The sequence below is a fragment of the Mauremys mutica genome, chromosome 17 (genome assembly GCF_020497125.1).
Source record: "Mauremys mutica isolate MM-2020 ecotype Southern chromosome 17, ASM2049712v1, whole genome shotgun sequence".
NCBI classification, from domain to species: Eukaryota; Metazoa; Chordata; order Testudines; family Geoemydidae; genus Mauremys; species Mauremys mutica.
In genome coordinates, this window is record NC_059088.1 from 10,347,986 (window position 1) to 10,360,057 (window position 12,072).

Here is a 12,072-nt window from a genome sequence, read left to right on the forward strand (position 1 = left end):
CTTTTGGCCCAAGCCTCTAATTTGTCAAGGTCCCTTTGTGTCCTATCCCTACCCTCCAGCGTATCTACCACTCCTCCCAGTTTAGTGTCTTCTGCAAACTTCTGAGGGTGCAATCCACGCCGTCCTCCAGATCGTTAATGAATTATCCTAGTGAGAGAAGGCCCATACACAGGCGGACTGTGATTTTGATTCTTTGTTTTTATACCCCTGTAACTAGCTAAGTGGTAAAAATACACCTAAGTTCTTAAAGTGTAGGCCTTTACAGGCAGGCCTGGATATCTATATTCTAACAGGAGCTTCTGGTTCACATAACATCTGCATGTAGCTGTGGGTGTCAGAGGCCTTCCTGACTTTGCAGAAGTATTCGGACCCAGCTGCATCCTGTGATCTCCACTCATTGTTCTCCCCGCCCCACACAAACAGCTTCCTCCTTTGGGCTGAGCCAGTCCGGGAGAGCTGCAGACGTCGTGTTGGGGACCTTGGACGGGGGTCGACTCTGAGACGCTGCATTCCCCAAGAAACGGGTAAGTTAATGAGGCAACCCCCCCAGCTTCCTCACTGGATCTCCTTCTGTCCTGCCCTCACACCACTGCCCCCAGATCTCCCCCCTTCCAGTGGCCCCCAACCCCTCCCCTCATCCGCTCTGGTTAGAACCGGTTGATATTATTTGTGGAGCCTGTTGTCACAGGTCAGAGGCAAAACAAAAACCGTTTGAGCGGAGAATAGACACAACAAATCCTGCATCTTGGCTGGAGGTTAGATGATATGACCTTTGTGGTTCCTTCTGACTCTCTGACTCTGTGCTCCAAAGATCTTCGAAGCATTGGTGCCATTGGCCTAAAAGGATGTGATCCTATCTGAGTTCAGCTCAGGATCTGAGGAGTTTATAAACCCTGAGAAGAGTCTTTCTCTGTCTGTGTCCTCTCCTAGAGCCCTTTTCATTGCAATTCCTTCGCTCAGCACAACGTCTGCGCTGCCCAAGCCGAGCCGGGAGGAGGAAGAGGGGATACTGTGACTGTACCTCTTCCAAGAATGGAATACCTCCAAGTTCCCTTCCTGGTGCTGAGTGCCGTGGTCTTCCTCGCCGGGGTGGCATTGAATGGCTACGTCCTCTTTGTTGCCGGCTGCCGTGTGGAGAGGACGGCCAGCGCCGTGTGGTTCTGGAACCGGGCTGTGACCGATTTAATCTTCATCATTTTCCTGCCTCTCAGATTCACCTCCTTCTTCATCCTGGACTTAAATTGGGCCAATATGCTGAGCAGCACCATCACCTCCTTCCACATGTTCTCCAGCGCCTTCCTCCTCACAGCCCTCAGTGTCGATCGCGGCATCCTCGTGGCGCGCCCTGAGTGGGCCCAGAACCACCGCACGCCCCGCTTGGCTTTCATTATGGTTTTGGGCTTGTGGGCCCTGTCTCTTGGGTTCAGCTTGAGGTATGGTGATCTCTGGGAATTCCTGCTCTCAGCTCCCAGGATCAGCATGAATTTCCAAGTGGATGAAGGGAGAGTGAGGGCCGCCATTGCGATCCAGTTCCTGGTCGGGTTTCTGATCCCATTAGCCTTGATCTTGATCCTAACCTCTTACATCGTTCTAGCTGCCAAGCTGAGAAGGAACAGGCTGATCCAGTCCACCAAGCCACTCAAGATCCTTCTTGGTTTGATCCCAACCTTTTTCCTCTGCTGGCTGCCGTATCACGTCTTCTACTTCTTATTGATGTCAGCTAAGTACCCTCTGTCTCTTTTGAACACAGGAAGGGCTTCTGCTTATGTCCTGACATATTTAAGCAGCTGCCTCAACGCCATCTTCTACCTCAGCATGGAGGAAGAGTTTCAGAGGTACCGGCAACGTGCACGCAACTCCCAAACCTCCAACAACTCAGGGCCAGAGCCGGCTGCATAGGGAAATGGATGGAATTGTTGATATTTGTATGGAGAAAGAATTCTATTCTTTGGGACCTGTAACTTCCTCTTGATCCCAGAATTGTCTTTTTTAGCAAGTGAATTTTTTGGCCTTATTCATAGAAGAGCCACAGGAATGATTACTGGATTAGAAAACTGCCTTACAGTGAGAGAATCATGGAGCTCAGTCTATTTAGCTTAACAAAGAGAAGGTGTAGAGGTGACTTGATCATAGTCTGTAAGTACCTATGTGGGGAACAAATATTTAATAACGAGCTCTTCAGTCTAGCATAGGAAGGTCTAACACAATCCAGTAAACAGAAGTTGAACCTAGACAAATTCAGACTGGAAATGAGGTGTAAATTTTTAATGGTCAGAATAACTCACCATTGGAGCAATTTCCCAGAGGTCGTGGTGGATGCTCCATCACTTTGCAATTTTAAATGAAGCTGGGAAATTTTTCTATAAGCTCTGCTCTAGGAATTGTTTTGGGGCTGTTCTCTGGCCCATGTGACCCGGGAGGTCAGACGAGATGATCACAATGGTCCCTTGCAGCCTTGGAATGTGTGAATCTGTCATTTTAACAAAATATATGGATTCTTGGTTTTGCTTGTTTTTAGATTATTTGGGGGAATTTTGTTTTTTATGATCTGTCCTTTTCTATGTCCTTGAGTCATTCTTCTTCTCATCATCTGTGCTCTTCTCATCATCTTCTCTGTCATATTTGCTCCCAGTGGAGCTTTCTTTCCTGTGTTTGTTGAGAAAAAGGGTAACATTTTCAAAAGGATCTAAGGCCTATTTTTAAAAGTGTTTAGTCCCTTAGGAACCTCGCTGTGAGTCAATGAGAACAGAACAGAATATAACCCTGATAAAGAGTTGCACAATCTGATTATATGTTGTGTGAAGAGATACTTCACACAGAGTTTCTCAGGCTGACTGTGTGGTGTGTGAAGGAATACTTCCTTTTATTTCTTTATATACTTCCTTTTATTTCTTTGCAACCTGCTGGCTATTCATTTCATTTGGTGACCCCTAGTTCTTGTGTAATGGGAAGGAGTAAATAACACTTCAATCATGACTGTCTTCACATCAGTCAGGATTTTACAGAGCTCTATCATATCCCCCTATAGTCATCTCTTTTCTAAGCTGAAAAGTCTTAGCAATCTCTCCTCCTATGGAAGCAGTTCCATACCCCTAATCATTTTTTGTAGCCCTTTTCTGAACCTTTTCCAATTCCAATATACCATTTTTGAGATGGGGCGATCACATCTGCACTCAGTATTCAGGATGTGGGAGTACCATGGATTTATATAGAGACAATATGATATTTTCAGTCTTATTATCTATCCATTTCTTAATGATTCCCAACATTCTGTTCGCTTTTTTGATGGCCGAGGCACACTGAGTGGAGGTGTTCACAGAACTATCCACAGTGACTCCAAGATCTTTCTTGAGTGGTAACAGCAAATTTAGACCTCATGATTTTATATGTATAGTTGGGATTATGGTTTCCTATGTGCATTACTTTGTATTTATCAATGCTGAATTTCACCTGCCATTTTCTTGCCGTCACCCAGTTTTGTGAGACCCCTTTGTAACTCCTCGCAGTCTGCTTTGAGCGTAACTGTCTTGAGTAGTTTTGTATCACTTGAAAATGTTGCCACCTCACTGTTTACCTCTTTTTCCAGATCATCCTGGGGTACGTCGCTATTTATCTGTCTCCATTCTGAATACCGACCATTTATTCCTACCCTTTGTTTTGTTGGGATTTTGTGGTTCCCAATGGGTCAGATGCTGGGCAGAAATCAAGGGACTTTGATGCGATGTGATTCAACCAGGCTTTATTCAATATATAGAAAGGGAGAGCCCCTGGTACAAAAATCAGGCAGAGTCCCTCCAGCAAGGAGCCCCTCCCCTTGCTATTTTATAGCACGTGGCACTTACATTACAAGTTACATAACACGAACCTCTAACCAATCAGAGTTAACCTTTCCATATATGGATTTGTTTATCACATACCCATAGTTCTCCATTCCACATGCTGAGCTCCCTGCCTCGGCCTTCTCTAGAATGGCCCTAGGGTGCTGAGCTACATCCTGCTTCCCTATGCATAAGCACCCTGCAAACCACATTTTATCCAAAATGAACATAAGCATCCCCTTCAGTGTCCTACCATTTAACCAGTTATTGATCCATGGGAGGACCTTCCCCCTAACCTCACAACAGCTTACTTTGCTTAAGAGTCTTTGGTGAGGGAACTTCCTCCTTCTGATGAACCTTTTTTTTCATATTACTTTTTGCATCTTTGGCCAGCTGTTCTTCACATTCTTTTTTTGGTCTTCCTAGTTATAGTTTCACGCTTCATTTGCCAGAGTTTATGCCCCTTTCTATTTTCCACAGTAGGATTTAACTTCCACTTTTAAAGGACACCTTTTTTGCCTCTCAAACCTTCTTTAGTTTGTTGTTTACCCATGGTGGCTCTTTTTTGGTTCCCTTACTATGTTTTTTTAATTTGCGGGATCCATTTAAATTGAGCCTCTATTATGGTGTCTTTAAAAAGTCTCCACGCAGCTTGCAGGGATTTCACTTTTGGCACTGTCTCCTTTAATTTCTGTTTAACTAACTTCCTCATTTTTGTGTAGTCCCCTGTCTGAAATTAATTGCTACCGTGGTGGGCTGCTGTGATGTTTTCCCTGCCATAGGCCTGATACATTAAATTATATTATGGTCACTATTATGAAGCAGTTCAGTTATATTCACCCCTTGGACCAGATCCTGTGCTCTACCTAGCACTAAACCAAGAAGTGGCTCTCCCCTGGTGGGTTCCAGGACTACCTGTACGAAGAAGCCGTCATTTAAGGAGTCAACAAATGATCTTTGTGTCCCATCCTGAAGTGACATCTATCCAGTCAATATGGGGATAGTTGATAATCCCCCATTATTATAGAGTTGTTTTTTATTTTAACAGCCTCTCTAATCTCCCAGAGCATTTCACAGTCGCTGTCACCATCCTGGTCAGGTGGTTGCTAATATATCCTACTGCTGCTGAGTTACTACAGAGAATTTTTTCCTGGGTGCTGGCTGGTGAGTCTTGCCAACATGCTCAGGGGTTAACTGATCGCCATTTTTGGGGTCGGGAAGGAATTTTCCTCCAGGGCAGATTGGCAGAGGCCCTGGAGGTTTTTTGCCTTCCTCTGCAGCATGGGGCACGGATCACTTGCTGGAGGATTCTCTGCAGCTTGAGGTCGTCAAACCACAATTTGAGGACTTCAATAACTCAGACATAGTTTAGGGGTTTATTACAGGAGTGGGTGGGTGAGATTCTGTGGCCTGCGTTGTGCAGAAGGTCAGACTAGATGATCATAATGGTCCCTTCTGACCTTAAAGTCTATGAGTCTATGCAATATTTTTATTATTAGAGCATGGGATTACTATCCAGAGAGATTCTATGGTACAGTTTGGTTCATTTAAGATTTTTACTTCATTTGACTCTACGCTTTCTTTCACATCTAGTGCCAATCCCCCACCAGCAGGACCTGTTCTGTCCTTCCGATATATTTTGTAACCTGCTCTTACTAAACCAAGTATTACCCATTGATTATCCTCATTCCACCAAGTTTCTGTGATGACTATTATGTCAATCTCCTCATTAAATAAAAGGCAGTCTAGTGCATGTGTCTTATTATTAGACTTCTAGCATTTGTATATAAGAACTTAAATGTCACTTTTTAGCTGTCTGCCATTACATGATCTAATTGAATTGACTTAAACTTCTATGGGTGATGTTTTCAAAAGCAGCTATGTGAATTAGGTGCTTAACTCCTAACTTCAATGGGAATTTGGCACCTAAATCCCTTAACCACTTTTAAAAATCTAATCCTGTCTCTTCATTGCCAAACACGAACCTTCAAACCTCATGAGCCGCCCCCTAAAACATCATGAGATTGGTTTGAAAAGACAGACATTTGGGTTCTTCTTTTTTTGCCTTATGATTTTTTTGGGGGGGGGCAGCATTTCAAGCTTTTCTCTGCAACGACAAAGGCTGGAAACTTAAAAGAAAGAAAGAAAGAAAGAAAGAAAGAAAGAAAGAAAGAAAGCTGAAATTCCTACATAATCATCTGATTCCAGGATCTGGGGCTTGGAGGAAAAAGACAAGCATGGAGAATGCCACAACCAAATTGTTAGAGTTGTGAGGAGGGGTATAAATTATTGGGGACTTTAAATAAAATGCAGGTGGCTGTGGCACTCTGTACCTCAAAACAGCACCCAGAACCCCCATATTCACCACTGTCATATCAATATGAACAGTCTGCCTTGTGAGGTATCATTAAAAAAGTCTTGCTCTGTTGATTAATAATATCCTGTTGAATTGTACGTGCTGACATTACATGGGGCGTTAGGAAGTTTTGCTATGTGTGTGTTACTGAAATAAGTTGTGATGTTGGGAACACCCACAACCAGCCTTTCAGGTACGACAGTGGAGGAGCCAGACACCATTATGGGCTCATCAACCCTCATCCAAGAAGCCACTATCTCAGGAACTGTATACAGTGGAGATTTCTCAGAGAGAGCACATAGACAATGGAGACTGTTCGACCCAAGTCATAGTAAAGTGGATTTCCAGCAAGCTGGAAGAAACTATAAAAGAGAGGAAGCGACATCACCACTTGGCATCACTCCCACCACAACACCTGGAAACACATCTGAAGGACAAAGACTTTGAACTGGGGAAATTTGGCATTGGGCTGGAAGACAAGCCCTGCCTGTGTATTGAGGAACTGTCACCTGCTTGTACCACCTGCCAGGGTGACACACAGCTTGATTCATATCCTGTCTAGTTTATTTAACTCAGACTGCAAATTTACTTTTCCTTCTTGTGTAACCAACTGTGATCTCTGTGCTTGATGCTTATAATGGCTTTAAATCTGTCTGTAGTTAATAAACCTGTTTTATATTCTACCTAGAACTGTGTGTTTTGATGGAAGTGCTTGTGAAATCTCAGCTCAGTTTCCAAAGCTGGTGTTTCTGCTCTACACATCAGGGGAGGTGCAGACTGGGCAATGAACTTACACATGTCAGGCTTCACGCCAATGCAGGACTGTACAGATCTGGACTGCAAGGCCAGGGAGCCGGAGGGAATTGACTGGAGCCTCCCTATTGGTGGTTCATGAGTGGCTGGGAGGTCCTTCATGGAACACAGTGGGGTGAATTCCTGCCTGGCTATGGCTGTGGAGTGTAGGATTTGCGAGAAGTTTGCAGCTTGACACAGCATCACAGTGTGAGAGGGATACCCCAGGCTGGTGGGGCACAGGGCTCAGATGTCCCACAGTCCAGTTTGCACGACAGGAACCCTGTCAAAGTGACTTTTTAAAACAGTGTCTCAATGAATCCTGATATTCCTGGTCAAAATATATGCAGCTTCCGCCCTTCTCTACATTGCTGGCCATTCTCCAGATTCAAACACATCCACCAGCCAGTTGTGGAGCAAACACAATGTCATGTGTGTCACAGACAACAAATCACAGATGAGCCTTTGGGTAAAAGTGTATAGCAGTGGTTCTCAACCAGGGGTACATTTACTCCCGGGGTTACACAGAGATCTTCCTGTGGGTACATCATCAGCTCATCTAAATATTTGTCTAGTTTTACAACAGACTACATAAAAAGCACGAACATAGTCAGTACTAACTTAAATTTCATATGATGATTTTTTTATCCTGCTGTATATACTGTCCATTGAAATGTTAGTGCATTATTTATATTCCAATTGATGTATTTCATCAGTATATGGTAAAATGAAAAAGTAAACTATTTATCAGTACCAGTGAAACTTGTATATTTATGTCTGATTTTGTAAATAATCAGTTTTAAAATTAGGAGAAACTTAGGGGTACACAAGAAAATGAGAATCCTGAAAGGGGTACAGTAAAACACCTGGCCAGTTGATAGCAGCACACATGCAATTCAGTTGCTTCTCAGAAACTGGCAATCAAGTCACCATGTCACCTTCCCTTTCACTTGGTCTACACTAGCAACTGATTTAGTTGGGTTTGGACCTGCTTTGAGCAGGGGGTTGGACTAGATACCTCCTGAGGTCCCTTCCAACCCTGAGATTCTATGATTCTATGATATGATTCTATAACGATGTCACTCATGGGTGTGGAAACCCACCACCCCGGGTGACGTTGTTATACTGACCTAAGGCCCGGTGTAGATAATGCTTCTCCTGTCAGGACAGCTACCACTTCTCCGGGGGAAAGGGGGTGGGGGAATTAACTACGCCGATGGGAGAAGCATAAATAGCATCTTCACTGAGCCGCTACTGTGGCCCAGCCTTCCCTGAACACCCTCAGCTCCTGGAGTCTCTTTCTGTCAAGCCCGGGGTCCAGTCCATTAATCCTTCTCGTAGATCTTCTCTGACCCCTGTCCAGTTGCTCAACATCCTTCTTGAAGGGTGGGCACCAGAACCGGACACAGGATCCCAGCGGCGGTTGCACCAGGGCCGGATCCAGAGTGAAAATCACCTCCCTGCTCCTAATTGAGAAAAGTGCCTCCACGCCTAAGGCCTCCAGGCAAATGATGAAACAAGAAGACAGATTGGAGGCTGGGCTGTGGTTTGTGTGGTCTCTAGCACAGAGCGAGGATTTCCTTAGCGTTCGCTGGCCTGTAACATGGCCCGGGCTGAGGGGTGCAGCAAAGGCAGGGCTGAGAATCTCACGCGTCCGACTCCCAGCAGGGTTCTGTTCGCTTTCCTCAGCCAGGAGGGGCTGGAGAGCAGAGTCCCAGCTGCTGTCTCTGCTCCTGGGACCTCGCACGGTGGAGTCTGCTGGACGTGGCTGTCTCAGCCCCTGCTCTCCGATGGGGGTCCTGTGCGCTGGCCCATGGAAGTGGACAGCGTGATGCAGACACCTTGCTTGGGACCAGCAAAGAGGGGGAGCTGTTAGAGGGTTTCCCTCCACCCTCCCACTTCCCTGGTTCTCGTCAAGCAGACAGCAGTCGGCAAAAGACCAGAAGTCCGTAGTGCAGACAATGCTATGTTCATTGGGGTTAATGTCCAGCAAGCGTGATTCCAATTTCCCTTCCCCCCACTTCCTGTTTGACCCCAGTTTATATCTCAGCTATACCTTCACCAATTATTTTACTAAACTTTATCTAACCAATCCTAACATATCGTAACACAATTCTCTAACCAATTTTATCCCACTACCCTCAATAATCTACACCTATAAAAATGAATTATACAACAGACAGAAACAAGTAGAGAACCAGACAGATTAAGAATAGAAAAGTGTGTGTGTGGGGGGGTCAAGATGAAACAGACAGAAATGAGGGTTTCACAACCACAACCATTGATAAGTGATTTATTGCCAGACAGGATGCTGTCAAACTAAGTTTTCTTTAACCATCTCAAGAGCTGTTTCTTTATCTGCTGGCGATGGGCACTATCAGGACAGGATCGTCTTCCTAACAGCCCAATAGCACCTTATTTCAGCGTGACGGGTTTGGGATGTGAGGATGTGACCGTTCGCTTCCCAGCGTATGGCTGCCCCCGCTGCTTAGCCAGAGGCCTTAGCCTAAGAACCAGGCCTCAGACTGTCACAGTGAGAGAAGGCCCAGACACAGGCAGACTGTGGTTTTGATTCTTCGTTTTTATACCCCTGTAACTAGCTAAGTGATAAAAATACACCTAAGTTCTTAAAGTCTAGGCCTCTACAGGCAGGTCTGAATACCTATATTCTAAGAGGAGCTTGTGGTTCGCATAACATCTGCAAGTAGCTCTGGGTGCCGGAGGCCTTCCAGGCTTTGCAGAAGTATTCGGACCCAGCCACATCCTGTGACCTCCACTCATTGTTCTCCCCGCCCCACATGAACAGCTTCCTGCTCCGGGCTGAGCCAGTCTGGGAGAGCTGCAGGCATCGCGTTGGGGACCTTGGACAGAGGTCGACTCTGAGACGCTGCGTCCTCCAAAACACAGGTAAGGACATGAGATAAACTCCATCTGCCCCACTGGATCTCATTATGTCCCGCCGCCCACACCAATGCCCGCTGGATCTCCCCCCTTCCAGCTGTCCCCATCCCCTCCCCTCATCCACTCCAGTTAGAACCGGTTGAAATTATTTGTGGGTCCTGTTGTCAGAGGTCATGGGCCCTCGTCACGCAGGGTGGTGCGTAGACACTGACCGAGCTCGGGGGCCCCATCGTGCCAGGCACTGCACAGACCCAGAGGGAGAAAGAGGTCTGGCCACAGCAAGCTCACACTCTAATGTTTGGAGAGGAAACTGAGGCACGGGGCCATGGCGTGACTTATCCAGGCTCCCCAAGCAGTTCAGTGAAAAAGTCTGGGACGGAACTCCCCGGCTAACCACTACAATAGACTCCTGCAATACCCTTCCTTTTTTAAAAAAAAAGTTTTTTAGCTGATTACAGTTCTCTTCTTCCTCTGATGTTTGGCCAGCTTTTTTGTTGTCGTCCTTGTTTCCATCTTACTTTTCTCCTGCTGGGGAGTTTCTCTCCATCACTGGAGGTTTTCACAGGGGGGATCTTTCGGTGGGGATTGTGCCTGCTCCACTAACTCACCCCCCGACATGACCCAAACCACACGAAAACTCCACTTCAAAATGAAGGGGAACTGAGGAAGACTCTCTTTCAGAAATTCCATTATTTCAAAACAAAAAAAAGTGGAGTGGAAGTCATCAGTCATTAACTTTTTTTTTTTTTTAACAAAGACGGGAATAACCAGATCCTTTGGGATACTAACAGCAAGAAGATTATTTGGGAATTTTGGTGAGGCTGTGGAAGGTGGCGGGTGTTTGTGTCTCTCCAATCTCTGCCTTGGACCCGCCCCCCTCATTGCCCACCTCCCCTTGCCCTTAAATCCAACTTTGCGGTAAGAAGCAAATGTGGGGGTTATTTTTAATGTTTGGTGTAGTCGAAAAAACAATATTATGTCAAAACAAAAAACGTTTGGGCAGAGAACAGACGCAAGTCCTGCTTCTTGGCAGGGGGTTAAACGAGATGACCTTCTAACCCACTGGCTCTACGTTTCTAAGGTCCTCAAACTATTGGTACCATTGGCCTTCAAGGATTTCATCCTATTTGCATTCAGCTCAGGATCTGGGGAGTTTATAAACTCTAAGGAGATTATAAACTCAGCGGCTGTCTCACTCTGTCGTTGTCCTGTCCTGGAGCCATTTTCATTTCTTTTCCTTCCTTTGCTCAGTACAACATCTGCGCTGCCCCCGCCAAGCCCTGAGGAGAAGGAGGGGATATTGTGACTTCAACTCCTCTGAGAATGGTGTTCCCAATCCTCTCTCTGGTGCTGAGTGGCCTGGCCTTGCTCGCTGGGCTGCTGTTGAATGGGTACGTCATCTTCGTCACCAGCTGCCGTGTGGAGAGGACGGCCAGCACCGTGTGGTTCCTGAACCGGGCCATAGCCGATTTCCTCTTTATCGTTTGTCTGCCCTTCAGATTCATCTTCATTCTGAATTTAGTCCGGGCCAAGATACTGAACAACACCGTTACCTCCCTCCACATGTTCTCCAGTGCCTTCCTCCTCACCGCCCTCAGTGTCGATCGCTGCATCCTCGTGGCGCGCCCTGAGTGGGGCCGGAACCACCGCACGCCCCGCCTGGCTTTCATTATTATTATGGGCATATGGGCCCTGTCTGTTGGGTTCAGCTTGCGGTACGGTGATCTCTGGGAATCCCTCCTCTCACCTGCCAGCACCAGCATAAATGTCGCACTGCATGAAGGGAGGGTGAAGGGCACCATTGTGATCCAGTTCCTGGTCGGGTTTCTGATCCCGTTAGCCTTGATCTTGATCCCAACCTTGTACATTGTTCTAGCTGCCAAGCTGAGAAGGAACAGGCTGATCCAATCCACCAAGCCACTCAAGATCCTTCTTGGCTTGACCGCGACCTTTTTCCTCTACTGGCTGCCGTATCACGTCTTCTCCTTCCTGCTGATCTCACCTAAGTACCCCCCTTCTTTTCTTGTCACAGAAAGCAATTTTGCTTGTGTTGTGTCATATATCAACAGCTGCCTCAACCCCATCTTCTACCTGACCATGGAGGAACAGTTTCTGAGTTACTGGCAATGTGCTTGCAACCCCCAAACGACCGAAAACTCAGAGCTGGAGATGGTTGAATAGAGGAATGGATGGAATTGTCGATAT

General features: G+C 46.2%; 2 protein-coding genes across 2 annotated transcripts; both read left to right on the forward strand.

Annotated features, from left to right (window-relative positions):
* Window positions 1-1,032: 1,032 nt before the first annotated feature.
* Window positions 1,033-1,899, forward strand: LOC123351946 (chemokine-like receptor 1). The gene has a single exon (XM_044991640.1). It carries the CDS (start codon window positions 1,033-1,035, stop codon window positions 1,897-1,899), a length of 867 nt encoding a protein of 288 aa, XP_044847575.1.
* A 9,291-nt stretch (window positions 1,900-11,190) lies between these two features.
* LOC123351947 (chemokine-like receptor 1) lies at window positions 11,191-12,048 on the forward strand. Its single transcript, XM_044991641.1, has one exon. It carries the CDS (start codon window positions 11,191-11,193, stop codon window positions 12,046-12,048), a length of 858 nt encoding a protein of 285 aa, XP_044847576.1.
* Window positions 12,049-12,072: the final 24 nt, after the last annotated feature.

What these genes read in the sequence shown, in the direction of transcription:
- LOC123351947 (XM_044991641.1), top strand. Translation starts at nt 11,191, where the DNA reads ATGGTGTTCCCAATCCTCTCTCTGGTGCTGAGTGGCCTGGCCTTGCTC.
- LOC123351946 (XM_044991640.1), top strand. Translation starts at nt 1,033, where the DNA reads ATGGAATACCTCCAAGTTCCCTTCCTGGTGCTGAGTGCCGTGGTCTTC.